General features: G+C 35.7%; 1 protein-coding gene and 1 long non-coding RNA gene across 2 annotated transcripts in view; both read left to right on the forward strand.

Annotated features, from left to right (window-relative positions):
• The first annotated feature begins 251 nt into the window (after positions 1-251).
• Positions 252-23,965, forward strand: part of LOC125107747 (uncharacterized) — a 43,078-nt gene continuing 19,364 nt past the window's right edge. Inside the window, exons 1-2 of the long non-coding RNA XR_007129646.1 lie at positions 252-316; positions 2,917-2,974. This is a non-coding gene — a long non-coding RNA (uncharacterized LOC125107747). The remainder of the gene's footprint in view (positions 317-2,916; positions 2,975-23,965) is intronic.
• LOC125107746 (40S ribosomal protein S3a) lies at positions 21,929-22,795 on the forward strand. Its single transcript, XM_047743117.1, has one exon. The coding sequence runs from the start codon at positions 21,940-21,942 to the stop codon at positions 22,732-22,734; it is 795 nt and encodes a 264-aa protein (XP_047599073.1). The 5' UTR covers positions 21,929-21,939; the 3' UTR covers positions 22,735-22,795.

Genomic DNA, 23,965 nt, shown 5'->3' on the forward strand with positions numbered 1-23,965 from the left:
ATACTTGAAAAAGCTTAGATGATACCTGTACCTACCCACTCACTGCATTCAGGGCAGATACCTTCCATTCCCCTCTAGGGTCAACTACAGTGCTTTGGGGAGCTCTGCTGTGGAAATTTTAAAAGTAACTTAAATCAATATTGAGGAAGCCCTTTTCTGTATATAATATCCCTTAATCTAAACTAAGATTTTGACTATGAGAAAATAACAATTAAGGAAAATTAATTTTCAGAAAAAGGAGTGTAATTTATCAAGGAAATTGGTTCTCACTGAAGCAGAAATAAGTCTGGAAATAACCTAGTACTTTGAAAATACTGTAAGTATATATTTATACTATATAATATAAAGTATATATTTATAACATATAATATAAGTATATATTTATACTATATAAATATATAGTATAAATATATAGTATATGTTATATACCTAGTTATAATATATAAATATATATAATGTATATAATATATAAGAAAATATTTTAAGTAGTATCTTAAGTGAGAACACAAAGTATTTGTAAGACAGGAATATTCAGCTACAAAGACAGGACAATTGCATTTTTAAATTAACCAATGTCTTTAACATTTATGGAGAAAACTGCTAATAGGGTTTGTCTACAAGGCATATGTTAATTTAGATTTCAAGGAATGAGGTAGGGAAGGGCATCTGAAATGAAAACAGAAATAGAACTGGGAAATAGCACAAAAAAAGACCAGTGAAAGAACAGTCAAGGAAAAGACAGGCTGAAAATGAAAAGTTATTGGCCTGCCTTAAAACCCATTAAAAGGGACGCCTGGGTGGCTCAGTTGGTTAAGCAGCTGCCTTCGGCTCAGGTCATGATCCCAGCGTCCTGGGATCGAGTCCCACATCGGGCTCCTTGCTTGGCGGGGAGCCTGCTTCTCCCTCTGCCTCTGCCTGCCATTCTGTCTGCCTGTGCTCGCTCGCTCTCCTCTCTCTCTGACAAATAAATAAAAAATCTTAAAAAAAAAAAACCCATTAAAAAAAAAAAGAAAGAAAACCACTTCGGTGGGTGAGAACAATATTGGTAGAGGAAATCAAAGAGGAAGCCTGGGGTTAGACTCTAGGAACTTGCAGGTCCCGTAAGAATTTAAATAATGGTACGTCACTGAAGGAAAAAGGAAAGGATCTGATTTGTGGAAAACAGACATGAGGAAGGGCAACACTGGAGTGTATTTAGGAAGCTATTTTTTAGCCAATTTAAAAGGAGATAGTAATTTAGACTAGAATGGGGCAGTGGAGATCAAGGTGAATTCCAGCTACATTTAGAAACAGAATTGGTAGGAATTTTCGATGACTTGGTTATAGAGAAGATATCAACAAAACAGAATAGGAAATTCAGGAAGATAATCTGTTATTTAGAGGAATTTGGTAAATTATAAAGATGATAATTCAGATCCAAGATACAGAAATTAACCTTAGTGGGATTGGAACAATTGACTCATGATTTGGAAAAATAAATTATACACCCATCTGACATTACTTATATATCTCAGATGTATGAAACATTAAAGGTTTAAATTTTATAGCTACAGGAGAATATAAAAGACAATTTTTATAAAATTAGGTAAATAAAACCTTTCTAATTGTGACATAAACCCAGAAGCCACATGGGAAAACCTGGGCAGAACTGAATATGTACAGACTAAAAACATCTGTACAGCAATAAACACCCTGAAGTTGAAAGAATGGAAATACCTCAACATATATGGCACACAAAGGATCTCTTTTTATAACATATGAGCTGAATGTAATCAAGTACATGAAAATAAAAATGATAGGAAAAAGCATAATCAATTGTATGCCTGTGATATGTGTGCTAAACATGTCATGTACATTATTTAATCTGTTCTTTACAAAACATCTATCTATGACATAGGAACTATCTGAATCTTCATTCTACAGGTGAGGAAATTGAAGCTCAGTATGGTTAAGTGATCTCCTCAGGATTACACAACCATGATATTCTGGATTTTATGCTTATACATCAGTCATGAAATTAAACTTAATGCTATGCTTTATATTCTGCTCTGGCATATTATACTATACTGTTAAATCCCATCCTATCCTTTCCTATCTCATCTTATTCTATACCATATTCAACTCTACTATGCTGTACTAAAGACCCTGTAGTATACTATTCCATATCAAACCACCTAGCTTCAACATGGTTGAAAGCAAAAATACTTCTTTTTATAACATATACATAGGATATCTCTCCTACCCATTGGGAAAAAGTGTATTTCCTATTTCTAATATATCCTCGGTGTCTATGTCACACACACACACACACAGAAACATTGCCTAATATTTACTAGCAGCACTATAGAGATTATTTAATGAATAATAGCTTTTTATTAAATTGTGCTGAGCACTATTTATTATGATTGTGTATTTCGAACATGAATTCACTGTTATATATCAGAACAATAAATGATATGCATAGACAGTGTGAAGGCAGGCAGTCCAAGAAAATAATTATTCTATCTTAAGATGTTTTATTGACTTGATGAACTAAAAAAATTAATATACTCCTCAATAATAAATGCATTGCTCTCCTGAAGTGACAACATTCCTCACTATAAAATTATTAATTTACTGGCTTCGTAATGATTTTGAAATCATCATTTATACACTACAGTGCTGCATAAGCATTTAAATATTACTAATTATTTTATGATCAGATTAAAGAGCACAGTTTTTATTACTTGAATGAATGTACTTCTACAATTTATTACCGAACTCTTAAAATATTTATCCTACACTCAACAGAAATACTTTTTACATGTAAATATTCTCTAGAGGAAATAGACAAACTAATTATAGTTCAGCTTCAACAAAAATAGAAATGAAAATGGAATTTAATAGTTTTGCCCTTGTATTTCCTTCTCATAAAAGGGAGAAGCTAGCTGGGTGACTTGGCTGTCATGTGCTGTGAGACTGATCACCTCACCAGGTAATTTATTAGGTCCTTATCAGCAGAATCTATTGCTGCTCCAGCCAAAACATTTGATTTGGCAGAAGCAATAGATGCAAAGCTTCGCATTTATGAGTTTATTAGAGATGTACTTTTTTAACTTAAAGAAATATGCTTTGATTGATAGCTCTACGTTGGTCTATAAGAAGATTTGGGAGATAACTGTTCATAAGCATTTCCTAGGCTTATATATTTGGATTTAAATAACCATCCCTAAAGAACCTGTTTGTAACTGTCACCAAGTATTTAAAATTTATAATAAAAACACAGTCTTCTTTTGAAGTAGAATCCCTCCTGTTTCATGGCATCAATTTCTGGCATGAGGCCAACAAGTTGCTGTTTGAATATAAATGGACTTCTTCCAATAGCTAAAATTGTCCAAAAGTATTTTCATTTTTGGTGGTCTAGCAAATATTATTATATAACAATACTCATAATGTGGCTGATGCTGTAAGATAGTGTAATATTATTCTAACCTATGGAATGAGAAATGAGTTAAACAAGTCTGTAAAATACCATTTGATATCCTCCCGTGGCCACATGAATTATAACAACAGAAGAGATATAATTCCTTTGGCAGAGCACCTATTTAGTTTCTTTATGGCATGCTATTTTTCCTGAGCCTGATGCAGTTCTGAGGACAGAACTGAGAACAAGGAAAAGCTAAAGTCTTCATGATACGTATCTGATTGGTTGCTTGAAGAACTCAAACACTGTACATGTGTTGTTACAATTCAGGGCATGGCACAGAGCTGATTGTACCACCAATGATCAGAGAATATTAAAGTTGTCTTATTATCACAAATGAGAATAATTCAAGTAGCTATATTGAAGGCTAAAATATCAATGTTTGAGTAAATTTGGGAAATCCTTCTTTTTGTAGATGAGGGACTATATAATTTAATGTGTGCTAACATAAGCCAGAAAAAAGTTTCTGGAGGGCTAATAATATATATTTTTTTCTTTTTTCTAACTCACATGTTATTATAAGCAAAGGACCTAATTTTCTCTTCTCTGATTCTACATCAAAAAAGTTTTTTTTTTTTAAGTTATATATTTGGATTGCCTTCTATAATCAATTTGTCTGGCTTTCTTCTTTCCCTCTCATTTCTAGTCCCTCTACAGAAAAAATAAAGAACACTAAATACAGCCCCTCAAGCCTTTATTGAGCTTGTAGGTAGGTACTTATTGACTATTCACACAGTGTGTAAAGCATTGTTTTAGTAGTACTTTTTTTTTTAAGATTTTATTTATTTATTTGACAGATAGAGATTACAACTAGGCAGAGAGGCAGGCAGAGAGAGAGAGAGAGGAGGAAGCAGGTTCCCGGCTGAGCAGAGCGCCCAATGCGGGGCTCAATCCCAGGACCCTGGGATCATGACCGGAGTCGAAGGCAGAGGCTTTAACCCACTGAGCCACCCAGGTCCCCCAGTAGTTGTACTTTTAATTAGAGCCCTGCATGTTTAGATCTTAGTATAAATTGGAAAAATTCCTCCCAATTATTGAAGAAGTCTTTTTTTTTTCTTCTTATAAAGGGAAGTGTGTTAGGAACAACTTGAGCCAAAGAAGAAATATATATATATAATCATAAGAATGACCACTGTCTTAAATTTTGAATTCAGGAAAAAATACTTATAAGAATACAATACAAAGGATGTAACATCTTAACAGTAAGAAAAGGAGTTATAGAATGATTTGATTGAATTTTGTTAAAGAATTTCAGACTAGTATTTCTCATATATATCTCCCTAGTGAATGTAAAGTAGAATCCAACCTTAGCAAAAAATTCAGTATCAGTATGTCTGTCACTACTGCCTTAGAGTAGGTTTATTTTTCTAAAACATGGCTTCCTACTACTTACAAAATAAAATCCAAATTTCTTTGCAAAATATCTAAGGCCAATTAATATCTATCTTACATCTATACATTTTCCCGGGCCATATACATAATTTTGACAAGCCCTATCTGTTATTTCCTGGTCATGGTCCAGACTTTTGCTGCACTATTTCTTAACCAATATTCTCTCATTTAAGAGGAATGCTCTTTCTCTAACCTCGCCCACCAAAATCTAGTAAATTCTTCAGCATTTGGAGCAAATATGACCTGTATAATTCCTTTTCATTTCTTCCTATTAGAAATAATCTTTTCTTTTCAAAATTCAATTGTACTTGTTAAAATATATATTTTTTCTTAATTATACCAGTAACACCAGGTTTTGGCTTACATAAAGAAGGCAAGACTGGATAGGATGGCAAAGCTGACCATACCACCTAGTTAGGAACAGTCCATTTGGAGAATTCTTGTTAGTAGGGACCCTGCTTGCAGCTTCTCAGTATACAGTGCAATTATTAAAAAAAAAAAAAAGAAAAAAGAAAAAGCTTTAGACTATTGCTGTTTGCTTTTGTTTGTTTGTTTGTTTGTTTAGCTCAATGGCAATACTACATATTATTTGCCTCCGAATTCTTTAGTCACCTACCAGAATCCTTGAACATATGGATATTTTATACATGTGCATATATGGTTTTTTAGTTCAGGCATCACAAATGATTCCCATGACTCTTTCACGTTATGGAATCCTCAGAAAGTAGAAAGTTGAGCACTGTAGATACTTGGGTAACTCATGGAAAATGAAAAAAAAAGACAACAACAAGCCACAAACAGAATTTCCTTTTGTCCAATCACTGAGAGAGCTGCAGGCTTTTAATGAAAAAAAAAAAAAGAAAAAAAGAAAAAAAATCAGCCAGCAAACTCCTTAAGTAATTGTGAAGTTGAGTTCTGAGCACTGTAGAAAAGACACACTTTTATTTGGTTGAAAATCACTGAAACAAAAGAAAGGGAAAACCAACCAAACAAACCTAAACTTCATAATCATATAGATAACAATATTTTATTTTGATCTGCTAATTAAAAATCTAATCAACATTTGGTCTATTATATTTCTTATGTTAAATTAAAGCATTTCACCCTCTTAAATTGCAAATGTTGATTCTTACTCCCTTTGCTTTGCTTGAAAAGATTCTGAATAAAGAGTACAGCGAAATAAATATATATTATTTGCATGTTATTAAAGCTTATGTTTGTAGTACATGACTTCAGTCCAAAGCATTCCCTCTTGTGCCATTTGCAGAATTAGTGTAAGGCAGTAAGTAAAACAACAAGGACAGTTAGTTCTATGTTTACAAAACGAGCACCTCATTTGGCAAAGAATATGTGCCTAAAGATGAAACTCTGGGCAGGAAATGAAGACATAATGAGGTAACTGGAGAATTTCATGGTCTCAAGCATTTAAATAAATTAATTACTTTAATGACCATGCAAATGGGTGATCATAAATGAATTCCTGATAATATTAAAACCCCCAAAATGTACCTCAGATAAACTATGCATGCAAGCCTGGGTAGCTCAGTTGGTTCAGCAGCTGCCTTCCACTCTGGTCATGATTACTGGGTTCCAGAGATCAGCCTAGCCTTGGGCTCCTTGTTGGGTGGGGAGCCTGCTTCTCCTTCTCCCTCTTTGTCTCTGCCTCTCTCCTCCCACCTCCATTCATGTGCTGTCTCTCTGTCTCAAATAAATAAAACCTTAAAAAAATTGCATCATTATACTTGATAATTTTTATTGTATAGCCTTTAGAATCGGCCTCCAAACAAATTAGATTTTAATTGCTCTAAGGATTGGATTTTACTTCAAAATCATGCAAATTTCATGGAATAGAGGTTGATTGCTTCTATTACTCAATCTGCAGAAAGAACTAAAAATCTGTTATTTAATTAATGAACCTTATCCTTATGATATTCAGTTATCCTGCTCATCTAATTCTTGTTTCTTGTTCTGCTAAATACATTTTGTAACTGGTAATTTCAGTTTAATGACTAACATTACACTGTTACATCTGTGTATATGTGTGGTATATACATACATACACACACTATATAAATATATATATCATATATATATGTAGCTTATTTAATATAACTCAGTAGGAATTAGAAATTTACTCTTTATTTTCTCTTTTCTTTCTCCTTTGTTAGTAAGAGGAATTTGAATAATAATGCTAGTCAATCAACTTGAATAATAATTGAGATATGATCTATATCCCATACCAACAGACTCTTTTTATAGGAAATAATTCCAGATGACCCTACAAGTGATGATTCAAACTTTCACACACTGATTGCACCATGAATAAATGAGTAATATATTCACCACCCAAAGATAGTTTATTAATGAAAGTAGTTTTGAATATTTTAACAAACCCCCCCCTTTTTTTTTTTTTTTTAATTTGACAGAGAGATCACAAGCAGGCAGAGAGGCAGGCATAGAGAGAGGAGGAAGCAGGCTCCCCGAGAGAGCAGAGAGCCGGATGCGGGGCTCGATCCCAGGACTCCGAGATCATGACCTGAGCCGAAGGCAGCGGCTTAACCCACTGAGCCACCCAGGCGCCCCCAAAAACCCTTATTTATACTTCTACAACTAGCTGATATGAATGTGTTTATTTTTTAGGCTTAATGTAATGAGATCTGTTTCATATTTCCAAGGGTACTAATCAGACCTAAAGAGAGAAAGTAATCATTTAGACACTGTGGGAGAATCTTCCATGTATATATAACCATAAAATTGTTATTAAGTCAAGATATTAAGAATGTCTGATTCTCTTGGGGCACCTGGGGGGCTCAGCTGGTTCATGAGTTCGAATCCCGCATTGGGCAGCACACTGGGTGTGAAGCCTACTTAAAAAAAAAAAAAAAAAAAAAAAAAAGTCCGATGCTCTCAAAGAAGGTAGATAAAAGAATTGAGTTCCAAAGGAAAAGAGGATGGACAAGAGATTTTAAGAATACCTGAAACTTCACAGTAAGTACAATGCATATGAAAGGGCATTTTTCAACTCATTTATTTTTTTACTATTTTGTGCTGGGCTTATCGTGAAAAAGAGTCTGAGCCAGGTTTCATTCATATATAAAAAAGTAGAGTTTTGGGGCGCCTGGGTGGCTCAGTGGTTTAAAGCATCTGCCTTCGGCTCAGGTCATGATCCCAGGGTCCTGGGATCGAGCCCCGCATCGGGCTCTCTGCTCAGCAGTGAGCCTGCTTCCTCCTCTCTCTGCCTGCCTCTCTGCCTACCTGTGATCTCTGTCTGTCAAATAAATAAATAAAATCTTTAAAAAAAAAAGTAGATTTTTAAAGGCTAGCAACAATAAAGGAAAACACAAAAAAAGATAGATAAGCTATTTATACTGTGCCTTAAAAGATCCTTATAAAATTCAAACTTTTAGGGGCGTCTGGGTGGCTCCGTCGTTAGATATCTGCCTTGGCTCAGGTCATGATCTCAGGGTCCTGGGATCCAGCCCTGCATCTGGCTCCCTGCTCGGCGGGAAGCCTGCTTCTCTCTCTCCCACTCCCCCTGCTTGTGTTCCCTCTCTCTGTGTCTCTCCCTGTCAAATAAAATCTTAAAAAAAAAAAAAAAATCAAACTTTTAGATGGAATGTAATCTTAAACTTAATATCTGCACTGCTTCATTGCAAGTTTATTCCTCTGCCTACTACAGTCTACACTGCCTCTACTACTGCATTGAACCTGCCCCTTCTGGGGTTACCAACTGCTCCTTGTTGATAAATTTAAGAGCGTTCTTCAGTATGTACATACCTGATTTTCATTTAGCTTCCCATTTCCTCAGCAGTAAACATCCCTTTGATTTTCAAAATATCCTGTTTTCTTGCTGGTATTTCCTTGTCCTTTCATATCAGTATACTGCATTTGTGAAGGATAGCAATATTTTTTCTGCTCTAGAAACTAAGCACACGATTTTTTCACAAAGGACATGGAAGGGTAATACTAATACGGCACTATAAGTATGCTGCCTGGCTTATTAGATAATTTAGGAGCGATATATGAAGCAAGCGGAAGTTCATACTTACTGCCAAATTACACTGTGTGTGTACCCATATCTGCAGTGAAACTGGCTGAAGAGCTCAAGTCTGGTAGTCAGGGTTAACTCAGACACAGCAGAAGAGAGAACTAACTACTTAAAAGAATGTTAGGTCATTCACAGTTGCAGGGGATATCTGTGCTTGGGGCCAGGCAGGGGAAATTCTAAGTTTCCTATTTCTACCAATTAGCTTGAGAAACATACAGTGTGAGGTGGGTAGCCGCATCAATGAAGTTATGCTCAGTAGATCCCAGTGTAGTTGGCTGTTTTCAATGTTTCAATGTTTACAATGTAATATGATAATGGCACAGATCCTAAATTAGAGGAAAGACACTTTGAAGACTTATTCTCACTGTTTTATTTAAAAGGCTCCCGTCTGACTTGGAATGGGATGCTCATACCCTGGGGTCTCCAAGTCCCAGCCAAACCCAATGTACAAGAGAGTTAACGGGCCTTTACATTTTCAAGGTATAGGTGACCTTTACACTTGGGAAAGAGAGGAGATTTTCTACAGGGAAAGAATGATTTTAACGTTTGAGCCCTTTCTTAGGGTTTGAGAGGCTAAAAAGCAAAATGACTGGATGCATGGGGGGGTGAGGCCTAGGATTGTAAAGAGCTAACTTTGACCTCTGAATCTGCTCTTCCAGCTGATCATGCATATTAATACTGGGGTGGGGTAAAACTGAGGAATTTCAGAGGCTAATGATTGTGTGAATAACTGCTTTAAATGTAATCAAGTAAAAGACAGAATTTATCAGAGTGCATAAAACAAGACCCAAATATATATGTTGTTTATGAGAAATCCACCCAAATATAAAGATAGGTTATAGGTCGAGAGCAGGAGAAACATACACCATGCTAATCTAATCAGAAGAAAGCAAAAATAACTATATTAATTTCAGATAAAGCCAAACTTCAGAACAAGGGAAAATATTAGGGCTAAAGACAATTATGTTCTTGTGGTTCATCTGGGTTACACATCAACAGTCATAAATCATGTCATAAATGTATTCATTTGGTTACCGTGTTAGTCTGGGATTGCTCACATATTACTTATGATTCAGTTATTAGGAATAACTGATACTAAACTCCAGATTTTTATATGACGATTGTGGCCAGATCTTTTAAAATCAATAGGGAGCAAGAGAAACCTGGCTCCCTTTTGAACATGCAGCATTTAAGAAAATCTAAGGAAGAAATTTTTTTTTTAAGATTTTATTTATTTATTTGAGAAGAGAGTGAGTGAGTGAGAGAGGAACAGGAGAACAAGAGATGGGGAGATGCAGAGGGAGAGGGAAAAGCAGACTCCCTGCTGAGCAGGGTTGATCTCAGGATCCCTGGGTCATGACCTGAGCAAAAGGTAGCCCCTTGACAAACTGACCCACTCAGGCACCCCTAAGGAAGACATTTTCTAACAGCAAAGACGGTTAAATTGTTGTTAAAAGTTGTGAAATCTTCTCTTCTGCAGGTGTTTATAAATACAATTATTTTAGATGTAATCTAATCAGAAGACAGAATGATGAATGAGGTTACTTCTTAGATTCGCCTCTTCTGATAAATTTAATATTACAGTAGGAAGTTGCCATCCTGAAGAAAATAACTGAACATTGGAAAATGAAGAATAAAGGGAAGGGATGACATAGATGGAATGGAGGCTTACTCTGTACTTGAAACTATTAACATGATGAAAGGCCTGCATTTTGGTACCAGACAGATATTTGTGTCCATTTCATTAAGGTCAGAAACCCACCCACTCATTTAATGATGCATTACACACCAAATATTAAGTGGCTATAATTAATACACTTCGGTAGTTGATAAGTGCTAGCAATTTTTTAAAAATGCTTTTTCATAGGAGAAAATTGGGGATTTGAAAGAAAAACAGTAATTAGAGTTTCTGACTTTTTTTTTTCCCAAAAACCAATATTCCCAGTTTTAATTTATTCAAAGAACTTTGTCTTGGTCAGTTAAAGCATAAGACAAAGGAAAGACAAATCTGTATTGTGGATGCTTTATTTACAAATTGATACTTTCTCAGTTTCAACTGATTCTGTATCATAGCTAAGTAACACTTTTTTTTTTAAACATGGAGTCATGTATCTTTACTTTTTTTAAATTTTTAAAGATTTTATTCATTTATTTGCTAGAGAGAGAGCACAAGCAAGGGGATCGGCAGGGAGAGGCAGAGGGAGAAGCAGGCTATCTGCAGAGCAAGGAGCCAAATGCAGGACTCAATCGTAAGACCCTGGGATGGTGACCCTAGCCGAAGGCACCCACTTACCCAACTGAGCCACACAGGCATCCTCCTGTTTTTTAGATTATTTTTTCACCGCTTAATATTTTTTTCTCTTAGTCTCTCTCACTTTTTATAAAATGTAAGCCCTTTCCTCAAGACTGTCGTCAAGACCAAGCCTCCTACTCCTACCAGTTAAATAGGATTTCCACTGAAATCTTAGAAATTGAAGCAACTAGGTATGAACCACTTACCTCCCTGGTCATAAATCTCACCCATACATACTTATGATCTAAAACAGTTTCTATCCTATAGTTTCATGGGTTGAAACCTCTTTCCATTTAGTCAATAAGGAATTAAAAAGGGTTTGCTCTGTGACAAGCCTTATGAGGAGCAGTGTTTGAAGCCATACTATCATTATATACTCATTTTATTTTTTGTATTTTATTTTATTTTATTTATTAACATATAATGTATTGTTTGTTTCAGGGGTACAGGTCTGTGAATCATCAGTCTTACACAATTCACAGCATTCACCATAGCACATACCCTCCCCAATGTCCATTACTGCCTTCTTCCCATAGTCGTCTTCAGCATTATTTTTCTCATTTTTAGTTAATTTATTCATATCAGCCTGTGAGTAAGACTATTTTCTTTGATCTAAAATTTAAAAAAAGTGAATTTTAATCATTATCCCTAAACTATAAGAGTCTTTGTTTCCCTTATCAATTTTCATAAAGTCAAAATCATTGTCTACTTTATTCTTACTACTTTTCAAAGTAGTTCCCATTACAACACACACACAACACAGAAAGGCACTGCTTTTGAGGAATACCAATAATTATCTTATTGCCAAAATAAACAAGCATGCTATTTAAGGTTTCCTACTGAACATCTAAACTACTTTTGTAACTGTAACAGGCATTGCCATGTCTCTACCCCCATAAGACAGATATATTATACTCTCATAATTCTCTGTTCTAGCTAGCTCTCCCATTCACTCTAAGATTACTGGGTTCTATTCCCCCTGTGTGAGTTTCACTGTATTTTTTTGAGATTATTGAGGTCTTCAAAATCATAACCTCTCTTCTGAGCTTCACATTTTAGACACTTTCTTATGGCAGTGGAGGGGAAATGATTAATAATACGAAAAGTTTACCTACAGAATATTTTTATTCTCCCTTTAAAACCCCTACATTCATTTCTATATTTAAGACCCTTATTATCTGTATCTTGAGATATTGTAGTAATTTCATACTTGTTCACCTTGCCTTTAATATTGTCCCCTTTCAATTTATTCTTTACCTAGCTTTATCTAACTAGATAATTCCATTTGAAAGCAATTTGGCCTAAACTTTTTATGAAATATTTCAATGATTCAACTTTGCTTTTAGAAAAACACACACACACACAGATATATATATATATATATATATATATATATATATATATATATGATCTTTATGACAGAATTCAAGGACTTTCAAAGTCTAGTCTCTATATATTTCTTTATACTCATATCCTGAAATAGCTTTAAATATATTATGCCAGATCAGGTTTTTTCATGTAAGTACTCTTTTGGCTGTATTGTTTTTTCTACTTTATCTGGTGACTTTTGCTTATATTTTAAGACTCAATTCAGGCATTGTATCCTATAAGAAATTTCTCTTAATTTCTTGTTTTAGTGGTGGAGCCTTCTTTGAGTTCTCCTTGGCAAGGATTTATATCTATATCTTCTAATTAATGCCATTTAGAAATAATCTGTCTAGGTTTGCTCCTTCACTAGTGGAAGATAATTTCTTTAAAGTCTAAACTTTCCTTGCCTAGCATAGTACAGGGCACAGTGCACGGTAATATTAAATTACAAACTGTGACAGTGGCTTTCAGGAAGATGGAATAGATGTATCTTCCCTATTCATCTTACTATGTACAAGTAAAAGATAAGAACATCATATATGAAACAACCATAAAAAGACTCTGAAAGGTGGAGAGAAGGCTGATGGGATAATGATACAAGGAATGCCACAGTGGTGAGCATCTTTTTGCGGGGGGGGGGGGGGGCTTACTTTACCTTATATATCTCAGACTTGGGGTGGAATAACCAAAACCCCAAAACACCAATCAAAAGTACCCTAAACAGATAAAAAATAAAAAGCACCCTAAAAAACCTGTTCTGTTCTCTAAATCTGTTCTGTCTAGTCAAAGGACCAGGAAAGGAGATTAGCAAGACAGAAACCTTTTAGACAATAACTGCTCTATTCCAGCCAGACACCACAGAAAAACTGCCCTCCCCCTAATTTTGCCAGCAAAACCCAAGTAGAGATCCTAGTTATCCACCCTTGCCATGAGGTGACCCAATTCCCCACTCTACACAGAAGTATCAGAGAGCAAGCCGGGGGAGGGGACTTTTACCCTACTGAGCAGTAATAGCCCCTTCCCAACCTCAGGTTGTACAAGTACACACCATAAGAGACTGGGCTTTCATTCCCACCAATTCCTATCAATAATCCCAGTAACATCTTTTGTAGTTATAAAGAAATAAAATACAAATTTAATATGAAATCACTATATACCTATTAGAACAGCTAAAAAATTTTGTTACTGCGACAATATCAATTGCTGGAAAATAATTTGGCAATGTATTAAGAAAACAAACACAGCTAAATAAATATTTACTCTATGACCCAGAGGTTGTACTTCTGGACATTATCCCAGAGAAATAAACACTTTTATCTACACATAAACTTGTACATGAATGTTCATAGCAGCAAATAACCAAACCGTGGAAAACTAAAATATCCCTTCCTAGGTGAATGGTTGAACAAACGATAGTATCTCCACATCATGAAATACTACTCAGTAATAAAAGGGAATAAACGACTGATAAACACCATTTGGCTAGGTCTCCAGTGCATTATGCTGAGAAAAACAAAAACAACAAAAACGAAACTATTGTGTACTTTGTTTCAATATGCATAACATTTTTTGAAATGACAAAATTATAGAAATGGAAAACAGCTTAGTGTTTGCTATGGGTTAAGGACTGGGGCGGGAGGCAATGCAGGAACTATAAAGTGTAGCATGAAGGAGATCTTTACCGTGTCCAAACAGCTCTGTATCTTGACTTGAACTGGTGATTACACAAATTTATACCAGTCAAATGGCACAGAACCACACACTTGGCTCCAACGCCAAATTCCCCGTTCAGATTTTGTACTATAATTCTGTAAGACGCAATCTTAGAGGAAAGCGCGAAGGGTACGTGGGTCCCCTTGGTATGACCCTTCTAACATCCTGTGACTCTGTGAAGTGCAAGCACCTGGACAGTGGGCCTGTCCGACTGTACGGCGGGCGCCTGACATTTAGCTTTTCAGAGACAACCATCTGGAATAAACACATTGCCAGCCACTGGACTGCCCCACCTCTGAAGCTTCTTTGGTTCAGGGATCTCTGGTTTGACTGCTTGTTTTTCCCTCCCCTGCCCCTTCCCGCGCATTAATTCCCGCGCTTCGATTTTCCCAACCTCTGTTTGAAGGTCACCAATAAACTGAAAGCCCGGGAAACAGACACCGTAGGCGCCCATCCTCCACCCCCACAAAAGCAGAACCGAGACGCAAGCTCTTCGGCCCTACCTGCGACCTCGCAGAGTGCCGAGAGAATCCTTCGGAATATGTGAGTAATAAACCTTGTTTTTTCTGAAAGTTTCCTGACTGTTGTCGCTAAAGTGGGTCTTGCAGTCATAATAAGAAACACAATAGCGGGGGGCGTCTGGGTGGATCAGGCGGTTAAGGGTTTGCCTTTGGCTGAGGTCGTGATCTCGGCGTCCTGGGATTGAGCCCCTCCTCAAGGTCCCTGCTCAGCAGAGAACCGGCTTCTCCCATCTCTCTGACTGCCCACTCTGCCTGCTCGTGCTCTTTGTTAAATAAACAAAATCTAAAAAAAAAAAAAAAAAAAAAGAAGAAAGAAAGAAAAAAGAAACACAATAGCGGTCTGGCCACAAGCCTGACTCCCAGAGGGGAAATGCTTGTGTGGCCTTTACCTCAGCCCCTGTGAGTGCCCTCAGGCATCCCTAGCGGATTACTGATTATTCAGGGGCAGGGAGTGGCACAAAATACTATGACTATTTCAGTATAAAAATCTAAAACATACAAATTAAAAACATTTTCAGACAGAAAAACAAATCTTGTTTGATAAATACTGTTTGATCTCACATGTATGTGGGATCTGAAGAAAACTCAGAAACAGAAGGTTGGTGGGTTGTGGTTGGGTGGAGTGGGGGGGAGGGGAAGGGATGGAAAAAAAGAAGTGAAGGTGGTCCAAGGGTACAAACTTAACCATTATGAGTGAGTTTCCGGGCTCTAATATACAGGGTGCAGGCCATAGTTAATACTGAATTGTATACTTGAAAGTTGTTGAGTTAATCTAAAAAGTTCTAATTGTATGGTGATATTGGTAACATAAGTATTAAATATATATGTATGATATATAAGATATATATCAAAACAAGTTGTACACTTTAAGTTGATAATGTTTATGCTGATGATACTTCAGTAGCGTTGCTGAAAAAAATCTTGGTGAATCCTGTGAAGGTAGGTTGTGGGTGAATGAAGTCATTAATGAAATGAGTGACGCAAACAGAAATGCCTCAAAGTCATTTTCATGTAGATCTTCCTTGTTTGAAAGATATGCAGATCCTTAAGCTGAATTTGGTGGAAATGCGATTATTTTATACATATACGGGGAAACTCACCAATAAGATGGGAAGATCAAAGGCAAAGCTATACATTGAGACGTCCCACAGAAGCTGAATTACAGAGAGGGAACATCTTGGAGGTGTGTGTATAAGGTCACAACACTGAGCTGTCTACTCACTGCCCGCGGTTGTTGAAAGTAGTCCTTCATTAAGGAGTAGGCCATCTGGGCAGATGCCTGTCACCAGTCTACCAGAATGCTAAGTCATCACTGGAATACGTTTAAAATGCTAAGCCAGTAAATAGAGTTTCTTATAGGCACATATTAACATAACTGGCAGAAAGTAAGTTCTTTCTGCTCTAATTGAAGTAGCAATTTAAAACTTGGTAATATATCTCTAAGAATTTTAGGGATCAGTATCTTCATGTTGCATGTTATAATTAAAGGGCCACATTACTGATTCAGAAATAAGCTTGATTGTAGTATGATCTTGGCATAATAAGATTTCAGCCAACTGAAATTCTAGAATTTAAAATGCATGCCATAATATTACTTGTGGTGAATGGGTGACTTATTTTATAAAATCTAAATTTTATACAAATTAATTTTATACAAATTAATATTCCTCTAAAAATATTGCCAAGTTTAGAAAGCTAAATTCGAAAACAAGAAGGAGCAATTAGGACATTAAAATCCCAGGTTTCCTGGAGGTTTTTTAACTTGTTTTTTTTAGAAATGAAGGAAGGTATAGATCAACTTGCAAAGAAAATAACTGGTATTTTGTTTCTCTACAAATTAGAGACATAAATACATAAATGTGAGAAACAGAGAGAACATAACACTAGTAACAAAATGGAAATGTGGAGTTGGATGTGGTGCTGCCAGGGTATAGGATATAGGGTAGAAGATATAGGATAGGAAGCACACATTACTTTATAACTTGAATCTCAGGCTTCTTAGGAGAAAGTATGATTCCTCAATTATAACAAATCAGTCTACCTACTCCAATATACCAAAACAAAACAAAAGACTGTCTTTATCTGCTAACATGTAAGTCATGTGAAGTCAGTCCATATGTGTGTGTGTGTGTGTGTGTGTGTGTGTGTGTGTACTTAGGAACCACAGTGCTTAGAACATGCTATTGTCTAATGGTATCCAAATAAACTTCTTTAATCAACAAAGTGGTGGGTTTTTTTGTTTTTGTTTTTGTTTTTAGTTTATTTAATTTACTGTGTTTTAGTTGTTCTGTTTTCTCAAAGCTGACCCCCAGTAGATTTGATTGTATCTTTCTGTTCTTTAAAGTATCTTAAGTACATCTTTCATAAGTCTTTGTTTTGTTGCACAGAATCAATACTATATTTCCTAGGTTCCCTCAGCACTGTATCTGACCATGTACTAAATTATCACCAGTAAGATGTAAGGGTAACCCAAGAAATTCTCTCTCAAGAATTTGAAATCACTGCCCCAGAGCCAGTAGCCTCTATAATTCATTTATGTGACATAGAAACTCTGTCTTGAGACATTTTTAAATTTCATTTTCTGAGATTTTTCAAATGAATCTTACAAACCTAATCCTAAGAAATGTACCATCCCTTCTCTAGATACTGTATCTTAGTCTGCAAGATAAATGCTGCCCAAGTATGAACAACAGACATATGAAGCTGAAGTTCCAAAACGTTAAAATATTATGTCATGTTTATTTTTTGTAATACACCAGGTCTTTTAAATATCAGCATGTTTACCATTTATATTAATGGGTAAATATTTTGTTCCCATTCCTACTCAATACATGTGAATAAGAGTGTAAGCATATTAGTTAGAAACTGCCAAGGGACAGTTTCACCATGTGCTTGTATGTTTTTGTTTGACATGTACATTTTTATTTTAAAGTAAGGAGGTATTTGGCAGCAAATTATCCCCATGATATCACTTTAAAGTAAGTGCATTTTGAGCAAGAGGGATGTGAAACATTACAGGATGTATTTCTTCTGCTCAGAGTAGATGTACAGTACATAAATATTCACACAAAGGCACTGTAGGGCAATGAAAACCCTGGATCAGTCCCTGAGAATCCATCTCCCTCCCCTTCCCCTACTTAGTACCACTATATCAAGAAAACAGAAATGAAATCTACATTAGAGACAAATCAGCAACAATCGCAAGAGTTTAGATTTCATGGACTATCAAGACTGACAAAGATAAAAACAGATCCTTGATGCAGATCAAAGGCCAGGCCTTCTATTACCAATTAACTGAAAACTATCTGTAATCTTTGTTGGTCCTTGTTACATCCTGTATTTGGCATACTACAAATCTCGTATACCAGAAGTTGAGAGTTGGGGACATGAGGAAAAATGATGTAGATTTTGCGTATTGCCCATATTTAAGACTCCTGTGTTCCACTTATACAACTGTTGATTTATAGGAAAATACTGCCCTGACATGGACCTGAAAGGTCTAGATTGAACAGTATGGACTTTTCCTTACCTAGATTTATAAAAGTCTAGTCAGCCATTGGGATTTTGTTTTCACTTGCAAGGCAATATCTTTCACTTTGCAAATTCTTTTATGACTGATAGCCATGTTAAAAACTAACAAAAAAACTGCTTGGTCTTTGAAGATTCCCAAATGTTGGCACTGGGGAACTTAGGGTAGGTAAAGATGTGGTGCCCACTGATGTAGTTTAGAGGTAGCCACAATCAAATATCACAAAATTATTAATATATTTTTATGTCATAATTATTGTAACCCATAGTTGTTAATGTGCAGAAAAAAATAAAAATATGTTATGGACCAAGTAATGTAGAATATTTTAGCAGCATTTATTTTGTACCAAAGTACCTAAAGGCAGGTTGTTCTGAATCAATTACCAAAACAAATTCCATGGAATTCAGCCTCTCTGTATGTCATGGACTTTTTATAAAGTATGTTACTTTATAATTATTTCATTATTGAATCGTAACTTAAGACTGGTGATAAAAATGGGGTAAAAATTTAGTCATATTTTTCTGGGTCACAAATGTCAATATTGGAATTACCTCCATCTATTAGTAAGAAAGATAAGTAGTAGGTAATAAACATAATGTTAACTTTTTACTATAGTGGGAATGAACTTCCTACTTCTATTAGAGATTCTGAAAAGACTAGTCATATGTTTAAATAGATAACAGATGTTAACTAGAGTTGTTGTGGTGATGATCATTTTGCAATATTTACAAATATCAGATCATTATGTGATATACCTGAAACTAATATAATGTTGTAAATGAAATATACTTCAATGAAAAAAAGAAAAAAAGACATTTTAATTAGGTTTTCTAAGATTTCTGCATATTTAAAAATTTTATCTTAATGTTACTGTAGATAAATGGAATTCCTAAGAAATTAGTTCATGTGGACACTAGAGCCTGATTAAATATCAAGGCAGTTTCAATAGCTTGTAATAGGTGTATTCTGTGTGTGTGTGTGTGTGTGTGTGTGTGTATCCCCACTGTCTATGTATTTTTCTCATAATAATGCCTAATTGTTTTTTGAAAAGTGTACTGTTGGATCACTTGGAAGCCTCAGAGAAAATAGTGAGATGAGTACAGATCTACTGGCTTTAGTAGAAGTATAAAATTGCATACCCTATTTTAGCTTTTGTTTGTCTTTTGAAGGTTATAGTTAACCATTGTTTATTTTGTTAAATTCTATTATGTAACATAAATAAATGAATGTAATTTTAAAAGCTGACCATATAGTTAATGTTAGACACACAAATCTAACAGAAGAGGGTAAACAGGATACTCTGAGCTAAATTTCTATTAATATATCACGTGGTATGTGCTTTGGGCTCTGTTTTTATGCACATCTTCTGAAAATGGACATCTGAATAAATTAGTTTTACTCTAAGCTTCCAACACAACAATCAAAATTATAATTCTAGGTATTCTGTGGAAATTATGAAAAAGTATGGCAGCAGCATATGCAGTCTATCCCCAAATTACTATCCACCCCGCAAAAGTGTTGATAGGTTGAACTTTTATGACTGGGACATATAAATAATGCTATTCATGGTGGTTTGGTTTCAGGCCAGTCTTCAAATCCAGTTAACCCAAAATGCAATTTAAAAATTGATTCTAATCTCCATATGTAATTACATTTTTATGGGAAAATAAATCAATATGTCTTTCTCACTGAAGCACTAATGTCGTATTGGTTACTATTTTACTTCTTTAGACTTTTAACTTTTGAAAAGGCTTTATAAACACTTTACTGGCATAGTAGATTATTTTCGCAGCAAATATTGCTTAGCCCCCAACACTGCCCCCTCCATGGGAAGATTATACTTCCTTATCTCTTGACTTTGAGCTTGGCCATGTGACTTGCTTTGGTCAGTGGATGCATTTCACACGGAGCCTTTAAATGTGCTTGGGCTATTGCCCTTGCTGTCCTGGGTATTTGCCATTATCATAGGGAGACCATGCCTTGAGAAGCCCCTGCCCCAGAAAAAAAAAAAAAAAAATTGGAGCAGTCTCCATAGGCAACCCTTAGATGTTGGAATGAAAAATACATTAATCATTTCCCACTGGCATTTTGTGTTAGTTTGTATGTGTTAACTATTGTTTCAGTAATTCTTCATAACAACCACCTACAAGTCTGTGGAGGGTGTCTCAAAAGAAGACTCAAAGGTTAAAAAAAAATGCTATAAGATTTGTATCAAAGTTAAGCTAAGATCATAAAATCTTGCTTATGAAGGAGGTGACACTCTAAATTTTATCACTTAAATCAGTTTTTTTTTGGTTTTTGTTTTTTTGTTTTTGTTTTTTTTGTTTTTTAAATACAATACAGAGGTCCTCTGTGGCTCAATTTGTTGAGAATCCCAACTCTTGGTTTTGGCTCACGTCGTCATCCCAAGGTCATGATCTCAGGGTGGTGAGGTGGAGCCCTGTGTCAGGCTCCATGCTCTGTGGGGAGTCTGCTTGAGATTCTTTCCCTCTCCCTCTGCCCGTGTCCCCTCTAAAATAAATAAATCTTTAAAAACAATAAAAAACCCAAAACAGTAATATCTTTAAAAAGTGAGGCAAGAATGCATTTTTGGAAAATACCTTTTACTCACACTCCATTGTTATAACTGGTTCTACTTCAAATAACCCAGGAAAGAATAATGGTACAAAATTAATGATGGACTTTTAAAAACATCGACCAATGATAATAAAATCAATGAAGTTTGTAACATTAGCAACATAAAATTGGAAAAATAAAAAAAAAACAGAGGCTCTGAAAACTGTCAAAATATTAAAAATCATATTTGATAGGAGATAAGAGAATTTTTGGTAATATGAAGTCTGGACAGGTATCAGGCATAAGAGGAATTAGGGAAATACTATAAAATTACAGGGGGGAATATATTACTAGTATTTGGAAACAGTATAACTTAGTTTTATGCAGGGAGATCTTGAGAAAGATCTATAGCCCAATGAGTAAGTTTAAGAATGTTTCACCGTGGGGCTGTGGCTCAGTCATTAAGCATCTGCCTTCAGCTCGAGTCATGATTCCAGAGTCTCGGGATGGAGTCCTGAGTCAGGCTTCCTGCTGTGTGGGAGCCTGTTTCTCCCCTCCCACTCCCCCTGCTTCTGTTCTCTTTCTCACTGTCTGTCTCTCTCTGTCAAATATATAAAATCTTAAAACAAACAAACAAACAAACAAAAACCTTCCACTGTCACCAGAGGTAAATATCCTTAGTCACAAATAAGATTTTTTAATAAGGATAAAAACAGAGAGAAGGTATATTGGGGTATTCTTTTTTTTTTTTTAAAGATTTTATTTATTTATTTGACAGAGAGAGATCACAAGTAGATGGAGAGGCAGGCAGAGAGAGAGAGAGGGAAGCAGGATCTCCGCCGAGCAGAGAACCCGATGCGGGACTCGATCCAAGGACCCTGAGATCATGACCTGAGCCGAAGGCAGCGGCTTAACCCACTGAGCCACCCAGGCGCCCCTATTGGGGTATTCTTGATAGCATGTAAGGAATGTCGAGAGTAACAAGGTGCTAGGTTGTTGGCCTGCTTATTCCTGTCCTGATATTTCTGTTAAAATGGTACTTCTCGGAGCAGCGCCATGGCGGTCGGCAAGAACAAGCGCCTTACGAAAGGCGGCAAAAAGGGAGCCAAGAAGAAAGTGGTTGATCCATTTTCTAAGAAAGATTGGTATGATGTGAAAGCACCAGCTATGTTCAATATAAGAAATATTGGAAAAACATTAGTCACAAGAACTCAAGGAACCAAAATCGCATCTGATGGCCTCAAGGGTCGTGTTTTTGAAGTGAGTCTTGCCGATCTGCAGAATGATGAAGTTGCATTTAGAAAATTCAAGCTAATTACTGAGGATGTTCAGGGCAAAAACTGCCTGACCAATTTCCACGGCATGGATCTTACCCGGGACAAAATGTGCTCCATGGTCAAAAAATGGCAGACCATGATTGAAGCTCATGTTGATGTCAAGACTACCGATGGTTACTTGCTTCGTCTGTTTTGTGTTGGTTTTACTAAAAAACGCAATAATCAGATTCGGAAGACCTCTTACGCTCAGCATCAACAGGTCCGCCAAATTCGGAAAAAAATGATGGAGATCATGACCCGAGAGGTTCAGACAAATGACTTGAAAGAAGTGGTCAATAAATTGATTCCAGACAGCATTGGAAAAGATATAGAAAAAGCTTGTCAGTCTATTTATCCACTCCATGATGTCTTCGTTAGAAAAGTAAAAATGCTGAAGAAGCCCAAGTTTGAATTGGGAAAGCTCATGGAGCTTCATGGTGAAGGTAGTAGTTCTGGAAAAGCTACTGGGGATGAGACCGGTGCTAAAGTGGAACGAGCTGATGGATATGAGCCACCAGTCCAAGAATCTGTTTAAAATTCAGACATTCAATGGTGACAAATAAAAAATCTTATTTGTGATGTTTAAAAAAAAAAAATGGTACTTCTCCAAACCACACGCTGATAACGGAGACAGAATCGCACTTGGTTTTCATGAGCAAGTTACCCATTTCCTTGATTGCTAATAATCACCAACATTCAGTATGTTTAAAGGCGCACTGATAGAGTAAGCATGCTTATTTTAAGGTTTATGTGGATATTTATTCAGATGTTAAACAACTGAAAGCCAAAGAGCATAAAACAGAACATCCCTAAGGAAATTGTGGGAAAAGGTGATTGCCTATAGTTAGGCAAATAGCCCCAGGAAACTTGTCTAAATCTTTGTTTTTGCCTAGAATCCATAATACATGGATTCTTATTTATCAGTCAGTATTTTCTCAGGAGGAGCCATACTAAAAAACAAATTTCATCTTTTGTTGCTTTTTTACCATTAACTAAAATCTGCTTCAAAATTCAAGCATTCTTTCAAATAAAAATTCACACCTCAGGCATTATTTAGCTTTTCCCTAAATTTTTATTTTTAGGTTAGGTTTAAGGAAATAAGAAAAAATCTTAACTTGCATAGATGAATGCACAAAAAGTTTTAGAATGTGGTTTTACAAGTCCACAATTTAGATTCTACGTACGAGTGAGATCATAGAGTATTTGTCTTCTCTGACTTAATTCACTTATTGTTAACACCAACAAGTTCCATCCATGTTGTTGCAAATGGCAAGGTTTCATTCTTTTTTTTTTTATTGATGAATAATATTCCATTGTGTGTGTGTGTGTGTGTGTGTGTGTGTATCACATTGTCTTTACCTATTCAACTGTCAGTGGACACTTAAGATTGCTTCTGTATCTCAGCTATTGTAAATAATACCACAATGAACATTAGGTTGCAGATATCTTTTTGAGTTAGTGTTTTTGTTTTCTTTGTGTGTGTGTGTGTTTGTTTTCTTCAGATACATATCCAGAAATGGAATTGCTGAATCACATGGTAGTTCTATTTTTATTTTTGTGAGGAACCTCCATACTGTACCAATATATATTGTATAATGGCTGTGCCAGTTTACATTCAACCAACAGTGCATAAAGGGTTCCCTTTTCTCCACATTCTCTTCAGAATTTGTTATCTCTTGACTCATTGGTAATAGCCATTCTAACAGGTATGAGGTAATATCCCATTGTGGTTTTGATTTGCATTTTTCTGATGATTCATGATGTTA

This window comes from Lutra lutra, chromosome 8 (genome assembly GCF_902655055.1).
Source record: "Lutra lutra chromosome 8, mLutLut1.2, whole genome shotgun sequence".
NCBI lineage: Eukaryota > Metazoa > Chordata > Mammalia > Carnivora > Mustelidae > Lutra > Lutra lutra.

Excerpts from the sequence above, each read along its gene's own strand:
- LOC125107746 (XM_047743117.1), top strand. The coding sequence starts at position 21,940 with ATGGCGGTCGGCAAGAACAAGCGCCTTACGAAAGGCGGCAAAAAGGGA.